The 17995-nt window shown below is 41.9% G+C and overlaps 1 protein-coding gene across 4 annotated transcripts in view; it reads right to left on the bottom strand.

Moving 5' to 3' along the window:
* SYNJ2 (synaptojanin 2) overlaps window positions 1–17995 on the bottom strand; it is a 74823-nt gene that overhangs the window by 15868 nt on the left and 40960 nt on the right. For all 4 annotated transcript variants that reach the window (XM_069852054.1, XM_069852056.1, XM_069852055.1 and 1 more), the window contains 11 exons: window positions 17671–17767; window positions 13073–13245; window positions 12585–12666; window positions 12219–12368; window positions 11956–12121; window positions 10489–10680; window positions 8269–8350; window positions 7208–7348; window positions 3168–3360; window positions 1357–1515; window positions 1005–1161 (listed from right to left, as the gene is read on the bottom strand). In XM_069852054.1, coding sequence (XP_069708155.1) covers window positions 1005–1161; window positions 1357–1515; window positions 3168–3360; window positions 7208–7348; window positions 8269–8350; window positions 10489–10680; window positions 11956–12121; window positions 12219–12368; window positions 12585–12666; window positions 13073–13245; window positions 17671–17767 — 1592 coding nt within the window. The remainder of the gene's footprint in view (window positions 1–1004; window positions 1162–1356; window positions 1516–3167; window positions 3361–7207; window positions 7349–8268; window positions 8351–10488; window positions 10681–11955; window positions 12122–12218; window positions 12369–12584; window positions 12667–13072; window positions 13246–17670; window positions 17768–17995) is intronic.

The following is a 17995-nucleotide window of genomic DNA, read 5'->3' on the forward strand; positions in this document are numbered from 1 at the left end:
CCTAAAATGAAAACAGCCAGCATAAGAGGGCTGTTTCCCTTCTTATGTCTCATTCAGTTTTACTTTCCCAGATTTTACATCTCTATCAATGGTTTAAGCTCCTCGTCTTACTTTATTTTTCATTCCTTAAATAAGAGTGAATAAATCTCACATTGACATGTTCTCTGTGATTGCCCTACTTTTGCTCTGCAGTTTTTAAATTTGGCATACTCGGGGCATGACCTGGATTCCAAGCAGAAGTTCCCAGGCACGTGAAAAATCACATCTGTGGGCACAAACCAAGTTCTCCAGCGTGAAATTATTTTAATATGAATTTGTTCAGATTTTATAAACATTGGGAGACAGATGTACCTGCAGACCAAGAGAATGGTTATCGAAACTGTCCCTGGACACACAAAGAAATACTTTTTATCTTGTTATTGTAATTTTTGAATAAGAAGTGAAAGCAGCCCTTCTGTTGTGCTGGCCACTCATGATCTTCAAGTACTTTAGAAGCACTAATTAATGAAATCTCCCCCAGTTCTAGAAACTAGCAGAAATATTCCTACAAATTACCAAGGCAGAAGAAATAACAGAAAAGTGCTTATACATCTATTGAGGACAACAGGTAAAACAATCTGGTCATTATAACATGGAAACTTTATGTGGACTAATGATTCAGATGAAAAGCAAAAGAATGATTTCTAGATTGCTACAGCTGGATTGTTTTCAGTTCCTCAGCGAGCTCTCAGCACCTCTTCAATCTGTGGCATGAAGCCTTTGTTCACACTCAAGAAGAAACGGCTCGCCTTATTTCTGCAATTTATTCCAGTGAAGCCAGAAGAACACTTGCTCAAGTAAAACCACTGCAATTTGACTAAGTCTATAGGACACATCTAAAGACAGCTCTCAGCCCAGAACTCATTAACTCCCTTCCTCATCATTCACAAGATTAAATCCACTTACGTGGGTTCTGGATGAAATCTAAACCAGCTTTCAGATAAAGGAGGAAAGATCCCACGCACCTGTTTTTTCAAAAGGCAGTTTCTTTCTCCACCAAAGCACTCTGTCAGTCCAAGCTGGGGTTCTGCACTTGTCACTCGTATCATAAGCCTCTGAGCCAACGTCATATTTATATGTTGGTCCAAAATTAATAGTCCCTTCATGGAAGTCTTTAAAAATCTATGAAGAGAAATACTATTTCTCTTATTAAGTTACAGATGAGGTAGGTACCGTTGTGATGTATCAAATTCATTGCAAACAAACTACATTAATGTCCTACAACCATGGGTCTGAGAATGCAACTTTTTCATTCTCTCAAGAGATCAGACCCAGCAAACATGCAGGTATTTGAGAAAATGAGACACACTGCCTTACTTTTCCACTGGATTTTTGCTGTTGCAGTTGATCAAATTCCAAAAGTGTTTTCCAATCTTGACGTTTGAGAAAATAAAAGACTTCCTCATACGTCAGATCAATGCGATAGTTGAAATCACCACACCAGAAGACATAGTCATGTGAGAACACGCTCCGGCCCTAGTTTAAATGTACAGCATACTGTTAATAATAAATCACATTCATGAAAACACCTTTTAAATGCACTGAAATGTAGAACTCTGGACTCTCTGGATTGCTAAATCTGGACCCACTTGCCACATTCTATTTGATAAAATCCACCTTGTGCTAAAATTGAATGGTTCCTTCACTGTCTTTTGCATCCTGCTGAGCTGAATTTTGTAAACAAATGAATCAGGCTCTGATCTCTCTTTCCTGAAGCTATGTCTAAGCTAGGACCCTAGCTTTTTAGTCACAATTTGGCTATCATGGATATTAAAAAAATATGTTTGTTTCCCTAACACATTTCACACCCTTATATTTAACTATTCCAAATATAACACCGAATGCGTGTCTGGTACTGAGACACAGTCAGCAACAAAGGTCCTGAATAAGAACAAGCTCCAAATTGGATCTTATGTGCACATCCTGTCCTCTAACCAGTCTTTCTACCCCCCTCCCCGTTAAGCTGTGAACCTCTTAAAACCTAAGTCTAAAACCCTAAGATTCGTAAAAGTAAGGTTCCAGAGCTGTGTCTCTCTCAGCACTAGAGGGCACTCTATATGCACTATACACACAAGGTACATTTCGCTGTTGTAAATATAAAGGACATAAAATAGTTAATGAGGTATTAGAAGGAAAAACTACCATAAGCACAACTTTATGGCCATTTGGAACAGATATTCTGTGCAGGACGTTCAGACTGTCAGCATTACTTCTCACATAAAACAACTGATTGATATGCTGCATGTGCCAAGCCTCTAAACCTTGCAAACAACAGGGAGTTAAAATTTTATGCTTTACAACCTAAATACCATTTTTTGCTGACTAACAAGAATACAGAAACTGGTCCAGTCCCTCCCTGGTTTAGGACCTCTCCAGAGAGGTCTGAGAAGGAAAGCACTGTGGAAATTAAAGCAACCAGCATTAACTGAAGCAAAGGAGCACTACTACCAAATCCCATGGGTTATCTGCTGGCCTGAGGAGACAGGCATGAAATGAAACAGTAGGGTGATTGATTTGACACCATTTAGGGGGAAAGTTATTCATACAGCCCAATAGCGCCACACTCTGAGAGTAGCCAACAGTTCCTTGACAGTGACACATTCATGAAGACAAAATGAAGGGAACAGAAAGTACCGTATCAGTGACCCAAGAACGGGTATATCGTACCCAGCAAGACCATTTGTGAGTGGCACAAATGGTCTTTTAGGAACCCATACTAATACCAGCAAGAGCTAATCAATATCATGTTCTCCAGCTCTCACATCAGTCACCTAGATCTTATCCATGAGGCCTCACAGATTTGTGAGTGAAGTTGCGCTGTTCTGAAAGATCAGCCTGAGAACTGTTCAAAGGTGAGGATTTTTCATGCACCGAAGCACCTATATTTTTTGAAAGGCACAGAGCTTTTGTAAAGCAAGTGCTATACTAGGTGGTATCTGGTCTCCTGTGAAACATGCTGCCTTTTTTTTTTAAAAAGATGTTTTCTTTACCATTTTCTATGCCCATTCTCCATTGCACTGAGATGACTTCTTTGATGACCTGTCAAAGACAGTCTAGGACCAGCTTTCATAATGTAAAGATACAGCCTTTATCTCCAATGTTTTTAGCATATATAAACCTGTACTTACCATAGGGAAGCTGAGTTTCTGTGTGATTTCTTTATAATCTTCATTCCGCTCTTTCACCTGAGTCTGCCCAGCAGTTAAATGACTGCATATAAAGCAGAAACTAGTGCTATAGAACTGAAAACGAATGCTCACTGCCCCTTTATTTCCAGCTTTTCCTCCCATTCCCGTCTTCACAGTGTCTATTGCTACATCCCTGTATTTAAAAAAAATGGAAAGAGAATAGAGTAAAGGGCTGCAGGGACAACAATTAATTTTGACTGTAACATAAAGGAAAGGCAAGTTTACAATGCAATGTCTTCTCCCATCCCGAAAGCTTGCTGCTTTTAGACACCATCTTCTAGGCTACAAAGTTTCTGGATGATGTTCATGTACTTATGTTTCAAATTAACTATAATACAATAGTATAGAAATAAAATTATTTGAAAGTATTTTTCTCCTCCTCTTGTCTTGCTGTATCGTTTCAAAGGGCCGTTATTTCTAAAACATTGGGAATTTCTACAGAATATACTTTTCAAGTTTACCTCCAGCATGATCCTTAAAATAGGGACAATAACTAATTTTACTATTAATTTTCCTTTTACTTTTGAACATATGGGAATCTGCTTTTCAGGCAGTTAACAATTTAATTAGTGTTACTATGTGTTGAAACCCAATTTTGCAGTTGATGCTGGATCAATTAAAGTCAATTAAAGAGCAACAGATCATAACCCATAATCAGATGCAATAAAATCAGTGATTACTGGATACAACTATTTACAACTAACTCCTAAAATGAGTCCTGTACCGATGACAAATGGCTTAGGGCCTCCATGCTGTTAATTACACAGTATTCCAGTGTCATGCTTTGCATACACTTTACTACAAAAAAAGATGACCTGGCAAAGCAGACCACCTGCTCGCAACATAATTTTTCCCAGGCAGCCAGTCTACTCCAAGAATAAAGCATGCCTGTCTGATCAGATAAGTAAATGATGAGATCATTGTAACAACCCCAGCACCACGCAAGTCCTTCCCATTGAGAAAATTTTACTTTCCAGGTAGAGGTCAAGTACATCTGGGCTACAATTTAACTGCAAAGGGCAGGCAGAAAACTATTAAGTCTTATTTGAATTTTTGTCAGGCATTCATGATCTAAATGATATAAGATCACAGAATCACACAGAATCACAGAATAACCAGGTTGGAAGAGACCCACCGGATCATCGAGTCCAACCGTTCCCATCAAACACTAAACCATATCCCTTAGCACCTCGTCCACCCGTGCCTTAAACACCTCCAGGGAAGGTGAATCAACCACCTCCCTGGGCAGCCTGTTCCAGTGCCCAATGACCCTTTCTGTGAAAAATTTTTTCCTAACGTCTAGCCTAAACCTCCCCTGGCGGAGCTTGAGGCCATTCCCTCTTGTCCTGTCCCCTGTCACTTGGGAGAAGAGGCCAGCACCCTCCTCTCTACAACCTCCTTTCAGGTAGTTGTAGAGAGCAATGAGGTCTCCCCTCAGCCTCCTCTTCTCCAGGCTAAACAACCCCAGCTCTCTCAGCCGCTCCTCATAAGGCCTGTTCTCCAGACCCTTCACCAGCTTCGTTGCTCTTCTCTGGACTCGTTCCAGAGCCTCAACATCCTTCTTGTGGTGAGGGGCCCAGAACTGAACACAGTATTCGAGGAGCGGTCTCACCAGTGCCGAGTACAGAGGGAGAATAACCTCCCTGGACCTGCTGGTCACACCGTTTCTGATACAAGCCAAGATGCCATTGGCCTTCTTGGCCACCTGGGCACACTGCTGGCTCATACTCAGTCGGTTGTCAACCAACACCCCCAGGTCCCTCTCCTCCAGGCAGCTTTCTAGACAGACTTCTCCTAGTCTGTAGCACTGCATAGGGTTGTTGTGCCCCAAGTGCAGGACCCGGCACTTGGCCTTGTTAAACCTCATGCCATTGGACTCTGCCCAGCGGTCCAGCCTGTTCAGATCCCTTTGCAGAGCCTCCCTGCCCTCCAGCAGATCCACACTTCCACCCAGCTTAGTGTCGTCCGCAAACTTGCTAAGGGTGCACTCGATGCCTTCATCCAGGTCATTGATGAAGACATTGAACAGGGCTGGACCCAGCACTGAGCCCTGGGGGACCCCACTTGTCACTGGCCTCCAGCTGGATTTCACACCATTTACCACCACTCTCTGGGCCCGGCCATCCAACCAGTTTTCCACCCAGGAGAGTGTGATGTTACAGGCTCCTTGCTCCTCCCCCTCATCTTTTTTATCTATCTTTTTTCTCCCTTTTTATTTTCCCCTCTTTTCCTGACTGCAGAAAACTACTAGAAGACACCCTCAGGGAGGCAAAAGAGGACCATCAACGTCTTCTATGGTTTTAAGCACTCCAAAAGAAGCACATGTTCAGTCTTCACTCTAAGGAATTCTCCCTTCTGTCTGCCTGCCTACTCAGTTGTTGACTGATACTTAATCTGACTGGCACTCATGGCAAAGGTTGTGTTTAGATAACCCACTGTACATTTAACTGCTTGTATTTCATCAATCCTTTCACGGCAGTATAAGCTTCAGCCTCTAATTTTATTTCTCTATTCGCTAACTTCTGTCCTAATCTCTACAGTCTCTGTAAGCAAAGAACACTTTTTTGTGCACTTCTGATCATTTTTTTTCTTTTCTAGATATGGAAAAACTACACAAACATACAAGTTAGGTTGAAGTACGTTCACGTAACATGTAGTGGCACATAAGCATTAAATGACGAAACTTGGTCACTAGAATCAAACTCTTCCCAATTTCTCTTGAATTTCAAAGGGCTACATCCAATTCTGAGCAGTCTGAAAACATTCCAAGCAGTCTGGCAACAGAGTCACAGTGCTGTTCTGCTTCTGATTTCCATTTAAACCACGCACTCTCTGCTGGATTGCTCAAATTTCTTGCAAGTCAGGTGAAAAGTCCAAAACTGACAAAACCACTTCTCCTTTGGACTGCTTCATGCCAGCAAAACCATATACTTCTTAAAAATCATGTTGAAAAAGATGACTGGGAAGGCAGCAATGCAAGACCATCAGGGTTACCTGGATTGCATTACTCTGCCTAGCCTACAGAACTTGATATCTGCACAAGCTCTGCACTGATCTTCTCAGTAGATATGAGATCAGAGGGAAGAAAGCGGCAGCTTCTGATATTTTAATCACAAAATGCAGTGGACAGTCAGTGCCCCTGATGTGAAGTAGAGGGTACCCTTTGGGTCATGCTAGGCTTTAAGATCAGACAAATGTTCAACAATCGTTTTGGCTCATTAATTGTTTCCTACCCATTGACACTTAGTCTGAATACTTTTTGCCCAGTAAATGCATTTTAATGCGGATATCCCTGTGGCTTGGTAATCTTCCAGGGGCAAGAGAAGTTTGGTCAGTCTCCAGGGACATGGGTGCTAGTAAGCTGAGGGGACACAGCTCTGTACCGTCCTGACCAGGCAATTTGCTCTGTTTCTTGTGACATCTGAGAGAGATAAATACTTAATGGACCCTTATACCTCTCAATTCTATAAAATATCCAGGAGTAAAATTAGCTCGCTCTTTCCTACTGCCCCCTTTCCACCATTCTTTTTAGGTCTGGAACCAGCCCTGCTTCCATACAGAAACACTAAGAAGAGGGTTAGAAGGTAAACTCTGCCCTTCAGGCAGAGGTAGGCAGTGCTCCAAACACTCTTGCACTTCCTAGCTTAGGTCATTCCTTCTCCAGAAAGACAGCATCCGAACAAGGTGCTACACCTTAACTGCCCACCCGAAGCATATCCAGCTTCTCAGCTAAATGGGAGGAAGAAAATGGGGCTGCCCGGCCTTTGCACTACCTAGATGGTTAGACTCCAGACTACTGCTGCCTGGAAACATGTGTCTCTCCCACACTGAACAGAGACTGGAATCCAGTTTTGCATGATTCCCACCAAGCTGAAAAATCACTCCCACCCTCTCTGGCCACACTCCAACAGCAGATGATACTGAAGACACAGGTTTTGGGTTTGGTTTGGTTTGGTTTTGGTGGGCTTTTTTTTCTTTACCTGATGAAGGGGACATGATATGGTCGTACAAAGATGAAAAGACAAACACCAACAAGCTGTGCTGATGTCAGCTGAATGTAGCGATGAGTCCTGGAAATGGCTTTCTGAAGCTGCTCTCCCCACATTTTTCTATTCGTTGTACTGGAACAAACAGAAAATCATTTAATGGAATCAAAACAAACCACATGCAGTCAATAAAATGAGCAGATTAACTATGCCTTAGGTTTGCAGACATTCCATTAGGCTGCAGAACTGGAATTGCTTGTAGGATGCATGGTAAAGACAGATAATACCTCCTTGTGAACCAGCCCAGACTTAGCAGTGTCAGTGAGCCCAGGCACAATGCACAAATACAGTTACCCCGCTTCATGATATAAGAGGGATTTTGTCTACTATGCTTAGAAAGATCCATGCTCACATGATGTTTGATACTCCCAGTCACTGGGGATAACTGGAAGCAGACTGTAGTAATCATAACTATAAAACCAAAAATCCATGTCAACTTCACAACTCGTAAGGTTTCTTGTGCTCATAGTAAAGAAGAGATCTTCTCTGGATCTTCTGTAACTGGGAGATGACTGGCTATCCACAGCTGTTGGCTGTTCTTAGCTGAAGATTTGTGGGTGGGTGCATATACCCTTCACTTCTGCAGACCTAGCTTTATCTTAACTCCAAAGTCTACTGAAATATGCAGATATATCACCAAGAACACACAGTATAAGCGTTAAAACAATATCAACCATCAGAATCCTCCTCTGTCAACAGAAAGACTTAAGAAACTTAGAAAACACGTATTCTACTGTACAGAAGTTCACAGAGAAATAGTACTTTCAACACCATCCCAGTGCCATTTCTGAATGGCAAACACAGTTCCACCTACAAGTACAAGCCACAGGCTTTGAAGGAAGTATTCTATACATCTGACCATATAAAAGAACAACTCCAAAGGCTTTTGTAGGGCTGGTTCCTTTTGGGAGTGAGGATGCTCTTTTTGGATTGTTTTTTAATTTGTTTGGAGTTGTGGATTGGGATATTTGTTACTGGTTTGGTGTTTTACCTACCTGGCATTCACAATATTCCCTGCATTTAATTCAACCATCTCTTCAAATCCCACCGCAAATATGTCAGGAGGGCAGTTATCATCTGTTGACAAGAGGGAAAAGTCATACAAGAGTTACTATTTTGCTGTTTCTTTTAACTACCTGCTTTCTAATTTCCGTCAGAGATCATTTTTGTAGTTCTATGTTGTACATCCTTTGCCAAGCTATATTCGTAGCTCCTTTAATCTAATCTCACAAAATAACACCTACAGTTCCTCTGAAATTTTTTCCTGTTTTTCTCCCACCAGTTGGTCTCCATCCCTCTTGCAGGAAACAGTTCAGAACAGAGCATTAGATCATAGCAATGTCAAGACGAGAAAATTTTCAACGTTCTCTATTCCTCACCCTGCTTATCAGTAAAGCCACATCTCACTACCCACCATCTTTCACCCACTTATCATTTTACCCAACATACTTCTACTTTTTGACCCCAATTCCTATGCAATTGAACTTACTGTCCACACACCAATACATCGCCTGCATCTCAATGCCTTTAGTATATTTATCTACTAGTTTAAGGCAGCTTTCGATGTTTCTTCTTATCCTCTTTCTTTCAAGTCCTTCTTAGATCACCTGCACTTAAGGTGATCTTAAGGTGCACTTAAGGTGCAGGTCACTCTACAGAACAGTGACCCTCCCTTCCCTGACCCAGGCCCTGAGGATATTACCCTGACAAAATACTAGATGTTCTCATATAATAGTGTGAAGCGCATCTGCTGATCCATTAGGTCTGTCCATTGCCTAAAATTTTTTTTTTTTCTTTTAAAACTGTCATATGGCCAAGGTAACAGGAACTTAACTCAACGTGAAGAACTAAACAGTAGACAACCATAGGAACCCAAATTAGATCTGCCTCAGAAAATAATAACAAAGAAAAGTAAACTATGCAGTAACTCTCTGTAGGCACAAGGGTAAAAGCAGCACGTGACAGTTACCCTTCTTTACTGGCTTTACAAGACAGGCAGTGTCATGTGTGTATTTCCCATTAATAATTTTGGACATTTGTCTTTGAATACTTACCTATTTGTGTAGCACCGCACTGACATTACCATGAACACAGACATTTGCATGGTCATACACTAACTCCACCCACTCACATAACTCGGCTCTCCTCCACAAGCTGCTTTAAGCCTATCATGTCATGGTTTCCTGTACCAAGTAGTCACAGCTTCTCTGCTTCTCTCGAGGGAAGGACTGGCAAGGCTAGCACATGACAGGCTCTTAACAAATTTTAATAACATGGGGACAGTCATGTGCTAACATATCTAAACTATTTCTCAGACTGGACCAATCGCACATTGAAGCTGCCTGGAGCACAGTGGTCTGCACCTAATCACATATCCATGCACTCAGGCACTAAGGGATCAAATGAGAACTTGTAGAAGTAGCCAAGGATTTGAGGAATGAATTCCTGAGCTTCAAGGTTAGGCACAGGACTATCCCTGTGAAGCTAAATGTTCCATAGTAACAACAAAAGCACAGGTTTTGCTGTGGCTCTGCAGCCATTCAATTTTTAAATGTCTGAACGTTCACTTTTCATTTCCCTTAATCAAATCTGTGAATCAATTACAATACCTAACCTTGTTTTGTAAATAAGAAATTCAGCAGCCAATTTAAGCAAGCCACAAGCACAAAAGCTTTCTATACTGATAATAAAAAAAAAGGAAATTGCCTTCAACAAAATAAATTGTTTTGTCTGAAGGCTTTGATAATAACATTTCTAGACAATCTCACAGTCCAGATTGTGCAGATATGTTTATCACTAGAAAAAGACCAAGGAGACATTCTGAAAGCACCTAAGCACATAGCTCCCACTCACAATGAAGAACAAAGAACAGAGATATGGAAGAAGAAAATTAAATATGGCATGGAGAATAGGTAGATACACCCCACAGTGGTGTGAAAGAGACCTCTGAACTGCTGAAGGTTCATAACAGTCTCATGGTATAGACTCAGGAGTTGCTGTGACTGTCAGGAGCCCCTCACACACCATTCGTTGCTGCAGGGAGGCAGCACAAGTCGACGTTGAGCTGTACACACCTCCAAGAACTGAGACAAAATACTCTCCAGATGCACTGCCTTGCCTTTGGAAGGAACAGCTGGTCAAATCTGCTGTCCCAGCTCACTGTCTCTAAAGATGACAGAAAATATTGTTTACACACGTTGACTGTGAAGTCTTACCCTGAAATTCAGAAACTCCCGAAAGCTTGGGAGAATCCAGCAGCCAGTCAGTGAGCTCACTGGTGCCAAGGATGTTGCTTCGAAACTGCTTCCCCCCATTCACATTCCAGGTCCCCGTGGCAACACGAATGCGCTTGAAACTTGTGAATTCAAATTGACGCTCTGACATAGCTTTCAAAATACTTGGAGTTACTGATGGGAGAGAGGAGAGAGAAAGAGGGTGTGTAAAATAAGAATGTGCTGTAAAAGGACAGAAAGCATACAGACAGCAGCAACATAGTCACTGTGAAAATAATGATGTTACCCTAGCAGCAACAGTAGAAAAGCTAAGGAATAATTCCAGTAGCAATGGCAATAACTACAAGATAATGGGAATTGATGTCAGCAATTTTTCTTCCAGAAACCAGGTACTTTCTGAAAGCTTGTGAAGGGCTGGTCGCTCAGTATACATTTTGCTGCACTTCTTCAAGAAATAAGCAAATAAATTCTTTTTCCTCCCTTAATCTTGTCAGTTTAGCCTACAGTGATCAAGCATGTTACAAGTTATGACTTCAATTGAAGCCCTAAGAAGTTTAAAGTGTGGAGGGAAAGGTGCAGAGCAGCACAGAGTTTTACATCAGTCCAACACTAGCACTGTTGTGGTTCTTTAGCCTGGTCAGAACTCCTCATAGCAAACTGCTATATTTAGCTTTTTTTAAAGCATAGAAAACTAGATGTGTGCTTTTTTCTGTGTGAGCAACTGAGGTAACCTTAATCTTTAACTTAGTGATTGGCATTGGAAGTCAGGCATAGAAAAGCTATCTATGTTTCATTTGTGGACTGCATCAGGGAACAGCTCCAGGGCTGAAGTGGTGCCTAATGGTTCACATCTACCCTGCTGATGTCCAGTTGTTCCCTGAAGCAATTGCACCTGGGTGCAATTATCCTACATTTTGCACACAAGTATCTTCTCAGAGAGAGCCAAGTTGGATTACTCTAGATGGGTGCAAGCAAATGTGTATATGTTGTGGTCTATTAGGGCCCTGAAGTAAAGCAAGGAATGAACCAACAAAACAACATAAATGTGCATTTAAAGATCCAAATGGCTAAAACGATGTGCAAACTGCAGGACAAAAATAAGGAGATAAAAAAATCTGAGCTCAAAAGATTTCCTTGAGACAAACTCAGACAGGACCACACTGGAAGTATTGCCCTAAAACCTTCCTCTCTAGTCCAGCTCCTCTAAACTGTCAGAGGAGATCACCATCAAAGAGCAAACACATTCAGAAGTCCAAAACAAAATAAGAGAACTGAGTACAGTGGAATGAAAACACAGTTGTGCTATGGTCACTTGAAAGCAGTGTTATAAACAGATCTGTGCAAAAGCAGCTTATTTATTGATTTTTTTTTCCTAAAGGGTGCAATTGCTTAAAACGGACAGCTAAAAAGAGACACAAAAGAGAAATGAAAGACATACACTGGCCTTACCCAGCAGTGCAGTGTGGTCCATAAGCATCTTGCCTTTGTCTGCATATTCCTCTCTGAAGAAGTCACCCATGAGCAGCAACTCGATGGCTTCTTGCTTTACTGCATCAAAGAAATTTGACTGAATGGTGCGAGACACAGAACGGGCGCCATCCTTGAGTTTCCCAACCTACATCAGACAGGAATCATCAGCGTAAATGACACTGAAGAGTAAATTGGACATCATTCTTTACTTGTGAATAAACAGTTTTGCCGTTTTTCTTTACCTTGTGCTTCCCCTCAAGGGCACGACTGCCAGTAAATACTCTGCTCAGATTATGACCATTGAGAGTCCACATCACTTTGTAGGATTCCACAAAGCGCTCAATTATAGATTTAGAGTTCAACCCAAGGCTCTCTAATTGAGCAAGCAGGATCTGGATTAGGTGCAGAAGGAGAAACAACAACAACATTGTTCTTAAATGTGTTTTTGCTTTTTATCCTCAGTTTCAGTATTCTAGCCAGCACCGTTCTGTATCATAAAGCTGGCAAGACAGACTTGTATAACAGAGGCTTATGACCTCTTTCCCATTTTTCATGTGGAACAATGTATGCAGTATGGGCATCCACAAAAGGTCCTCTGACAAACTCACCTCCAGTGCAATGAAGGACTGTACACTATTAGTACGATCCAGGCAGTCCAAACAATTCATGCGAAAAGTACCTGTCTGCAGACTTTGATAACCAAGCAAAAGAGGAGGGAGGAAAAAAGGTATATTTTAAAACAACATCTAATCATGAGTTGATTGAACAAGATCATCAAATGTTCAGCCTGAATATTCCCACCCGCATTTTGATGGTGCAAGCACATTGTGCACAATGTATTCTATCAACATGTCTCATTACTTGACTATGTGTGCAACACTGCACAAGCAAGTCCATGCACTGCTAATTTTGCAGATTCCAAGCATGGAGATGCAGTTTAGCCAAATAACCTATTTAACACCAAGACTATACTTTGTCTCAAAACTGTATTTCAAGATGGTCATTTATGTTTATGGTCCAAACACAGGAAGAAACCCAGGAAAGCCAAGACAGGTGGTGCCTGGCTATGCTGGGATAGAGGGGCAGCAACACTCACCGTGGACTTACATTCTTGCCCTTTGTGAAGATTCCAAAGTCTTCCCAGTGCAACTTCAACTGAGGCCTCAACAAATTTTCCAGTTTTTCAGTTTTCCCACCTTTTGCAAATTGGTGGTAGTCAAAGTTTATCATGGGAGTGTCCGCCGCATGGGAAGAGGCCCATAGCAGTTTCTGTTTAGGCAAAGAATGAAGGAAAATCCTGCTCCAGCCACAATGTAAGGGTCATCTGGTACCAGCACACCTTTATCATTACTGAACTTTGACTGTTAATCATGGTTTTAATATTGAGAAGCTCATGGGGAGTTTTGAAAGGCCAGACTTGAAAATAGCAACCGAAGTTCCCCATTTTGTAAACTAGATTGTTGTACCCCAATTTTTTCTGTAACTGCAAAGTATCCATCAGAATTGCTGTTGTCTGAACCTTGGCTTGTGGCAGCCCTGCAGCAGTGGGCTGTAACCTCTGTGTGCAAGGATGTAGAGCAACAGTGATGGGAAAGGTGTCCTGAGCTGTTTGAGGGAGAAGAGCGTAACAGTCCAAGAAATGGGAAAACGTGACCCAAAATTTAGATGGAGAGTGTCTGAGGAGGAAGTAAGAAAGAAATTACATTCCAGGAAACATTATAAAATGTTTGTGGTAAACTACAAAAGTGAAAGAAAAGACACAAATAGCCTCATTATTTCATCTTCAATTTCCATGATCTCACGAGCATTTCCATAATCACCACAAATTTCATTAAGCTATCTGTAACAGATACGACAAAAATGCATCCTGCTCTCCATGACAGCCAGAGAGAATAGTTCTGTTAACTCTAACTACGCAAGCCTTTGCCTATTCCCTGCCCTCCTGCACATTCTCAAGAGAGAGATGCTTTTCTCCATTCAGATTGTGACACAAAACTGAACGAGACAATTCTGATACTATATTACAAGGTTACTGCAGCAGTTACGCCAATATTATTGTATCAAGTAAGCCATTAGGCCTCTTCTGCAGAAACAAATTTAAAGGTGTTGCACGGTGTTTGGAGAGAGACATGCAAAATAGATTTCATTACTGTTACAAAAGCTAAAACCCTTGGTATCTGCTTCTCTGCTATTGACACTTCAACTTGCCTTTACAGCTGCTGGCACCAGTAATGCACTTGAGGATGACATTTACCCGCTGCCTCAGTGGAAATCATTGTCAGAGTTATTCGTAACTCTGCACTACAGCACTGCTTTTATCGTAAACATAATTACCTCTGCTATAGGGGACGCCTATGAGAGGAACAGCATTACTGGGAACAGTATTGATTTTTGGTCTGGTAACAGCTGATTCAGGTAACAGCTGTTGAATAAACAAATGGTAGAGGTGCCATTCTGATCCAGGAAACCCAGCAGCATTAATTACAAGACTATTTTGGACCAACTCTGATAAAAGCTACTAAGACTGCAGCAAGTTTCAGGAGAAGAAGGAATACAAGCAAAGGAAGATGGAGAAACAAAGATATAAACTACTGACAGAAAAGGAGAAATGTTTTCATTCCTAATCATTCCCCTATGAATTACCTTCTTTTTAATTCAAACTCTTTAAAATCAGGGTAAAAATTAACTGTCATTTTTTTTCCAAACACTCACTTATTAAAATACAAAGGTAAACAAAAAAAAAAAGAGGTGGAAAAAACAAGAGGTGGTTGTTTTGAATGAGTATAAAACTTCAGTTTCCAGGGCTGTCGGTCTAAAACCTTTCAGCTCACAGACAGCTTTCATAATTTCTTTATTTTTAAACATCAATTAAGCTTAACAATTAAAACATATCTCTATTTAAAATAAATGAACGAATATATAAAGTCTTTATTCTAGAGAAGCCCTGTTTCTAACTTAATTTTTTTGTGTGTGTGACACTCGACAGAACACTGCCTTCAAGAATGCAAGTGCTTGATAAAATGACAGTATTAAATTAACAAGAAGTCAGATTTGTATCCTCATAAGTTAAATAACTTATGAGTATTTTGCAAGCGATCACCTCCTCCCCTAAATTTCAATATTTTTGCAAAATAAACTATAAAAACTATTTTAAATATAGGAAAATCAAAAGATTACAGAGGCTTATCTGCGTCATGCAGAAATTCAGCAAGAAGCTGAAAACAGAAGCTAGACTTCACTTCTGTACCTTCCTCACTACCTTGCAAGCTTTAGACATAATCACTTTCTTTGGTTGTATTCAGTTCTGGGGGAAAACTTTCACTTTGTCACTTTCTGCTGGGGAAGCTAATAGTCCTCCCCAGCTCTTCTGAAGAAGAAGGAAATGGTCTGACAGAAAAACTGCCAAAAAACCTCAAGATATGACTTGTCTCAAGTACATTATTCCAACAGAGAGGGGAAACAAATGGGAACTACTATTTAACTACAATTTTCGTTTTGCTTAGTTTCACATAGTAACCATTTGAACTTAGAACTATATATCATTATTACCAATGATAAATAACAACGCTTACTACAGGTGTGTACTTAACTATTCTTCATATTACTCTTAGGAAGATATACTCCAGAGTATCTACACCGGATTTCTAAGGCAACACGCACTTAAAAGGCAGACTTCCATTAGCCTCCAGCCAGATTCAGGCAGTTATGCTCGGCCACAAATCTTTTCAGTGCAATCTGCAGCGTCAAATACACATCAGTTTTAAAAATCTAGCCATGAGAATAGCTGCACTGGAACTCAGCACAACTTTAATTCTACAATATCTGACATTCTGAAAGCATAAAGCAGATGCTTCTAGGTGTTAGTTGTGCCTAGGGATATGTAGGGGCAGGAAACTCTCTCCACGCACCCTACTGTCATACAGTGCTCAGGCAGCCAATTCCCATCACAAGATGGCCCTATCCCAACTACAATAAGAGCAAGTCAGCTTGCTTATGCAGAGCCTGGCCCACAAGCAGTTCTGGCAATCCCACGAGGCACCTGACTGCATAGGTGACTTACATACTATGAAAAAAATGACCACGATTCATGCTGGCAAAGGAAAACTCCCCTTAGGAGAATTAGGGCAGTTTTTTTTAAAGTCTGGTTAAAGAGAATGTGCATAAAGTTGTAAAGAAATAAGCATGAAGGCAGTGATGGAAATTAAGCCATGAGACTATGAAGCACGATTCTCTCAGTATGTAACACCTAGTAAAGCGATAACATCATAACAACATGGAACAGGTGATCTCGAGTGCTATCACGAAGCACATGCAAGAGAACTGGGTGATCAGGCCCAGTCAACACGGGTTCATGAAAGGCAGGTCCTGACAAACTAACCTGATTGCCTTCTGTGACGAAGTGACCCGCCTACTGGACAAGGGAAAGGTTGTGGATGTATCTTCTTGGACTTCAGTAAAGCCTTTGACACAGTTTCTCACAGCATTCTGCTTGAGAAACTGTCAGCCTCTGGACTGGACATGCAACGCCCTCCTGGGTGGAAAACTGGTTGGATGGCTGGGCCCAGAGAGTGGTGGTAAATGGTGTGAAATCCAGCTGGAGGCCAGTGACAAGTGGGGTTCCCCAGGGCTCAGTGCTGGGTCCAGCCCTGTTCAATGTCTTTATCAATGACCTGGATGAAGGCATCGAGTGCACCCTTCGCAAGTTTGCAGACGACACTAAGCTGGGTGGAAGTGTGGATCTGCTGGAGGGAAGGGAGGCTCTGCAAAGGGATCTAAACAGGCTGGACCGCTGGGCTGAGTCCAACGGCATGAGGTTTAACAAGGCCAAATGCCGGGTCCTGCACTTGGGGCACAACAACCCTATGCAGTGCTACAGACTAGGAGAAGTCTGTCTAGAAAGCTGCCTGGAGGAGTGGGACCTGGGGGTGTTGGTTGACAGCCGACTGACCATGAGCCAGCAGTGTGCCCAGGTGGCCAAGAAGGCCAATGGCATCTTGGCTTGTATCAGAAACGGTGTGACCAGCAGGTCCAGGGAGGTTATTCTCCCTCTGTACTCAGCACTGGTGAGACCGCTCCTCGAATACTGTGTTCAGTTCTGGGCCCCTCACCACAAGAAGGATGTTGAGGCTCTGGAACGAGTCCAGAGAAGAGCAATAAAGCTGGTGAAGGGGCTGGAGAACAGGCCTTATGAGGAACGGCTGAGGGAACTGCGGTTGTCTAGCCTGGAGAAGAGGAGGCTGAGGGGAGACCTCATTGCTCTCTACAATTACCTGGAAGGAGGTTGTAGAGAGGAGGGTGCTGGCCTCTTCTCCCAAGTGACAGGGGACAGGACAAGAGGGAATGGCCTCAAGCTCCGCCCGGAGAGGTTTAGGCTGGACGTTAGGAAAAAATTTTTCACAGAAAGGGTCATTGGGCACTGGAACAGGCTGCCCAGGGAGGTGGTTGAGTCACCTTCCCTGGAGGTGTTTAACGGACGGGTGGACGAGGCGCTGAGGGGCATGGTTTAGTGTTTGATAGGAATGGCTGGACTCGATGATCCAGTGGGTCTCTTCCAACCTGGTTATTCTATGATTCTATGATTTCTTAAGATATACTCATCAACACTTACTGGGCCAGAAGGGAAATAGAACAACATGGATACTCAGGGGAAATCAGCAGTTAGAATAAAAAAATTAAAAACCCTCTTTGCTTTACCTTGAAAGCTCTGTTGAGCACCTCCTCCCCTCCTCTGCTTCCCAACAGGTTAACGATCACTTGTTTTCCATACTGCTCTTTCAGAAGCATCATATGCCTACAGCAAAAGTAACCACAGTAAGTACTAAACAAATCCATGTTACGTTGCCTACAACCTGTTCCAAAACACAGAAGCAGAGATCACTGTTTGTTCCACCCAGCAGAAAGTTTCAGCCACAGCAGCTACCAGTATCTTCCTCAGTTTCCTTGCAATCAATCATCAAATAGTAAAAATGCACATAATTAATGGTCACAGTATATTGCACTGAAGTTAAAAAACCCGGCA

The sequence above is a fragment of the Phaenicophaeus curvirostris genome, chromosome 2 (assembly GCF_032191515.1).
Source record: "Phaenicophaeus curvirostris isolate KB17595 chromosome 2, BPBGC_Pcur_1.0, whole genome shotgun sequence".
NCBI lineage: Eukaryota > Metazoa > Chordata > Aves > Cuculiformes > Cuculidae > Phaenicophaeus > Phaenicophaeus curvirostris.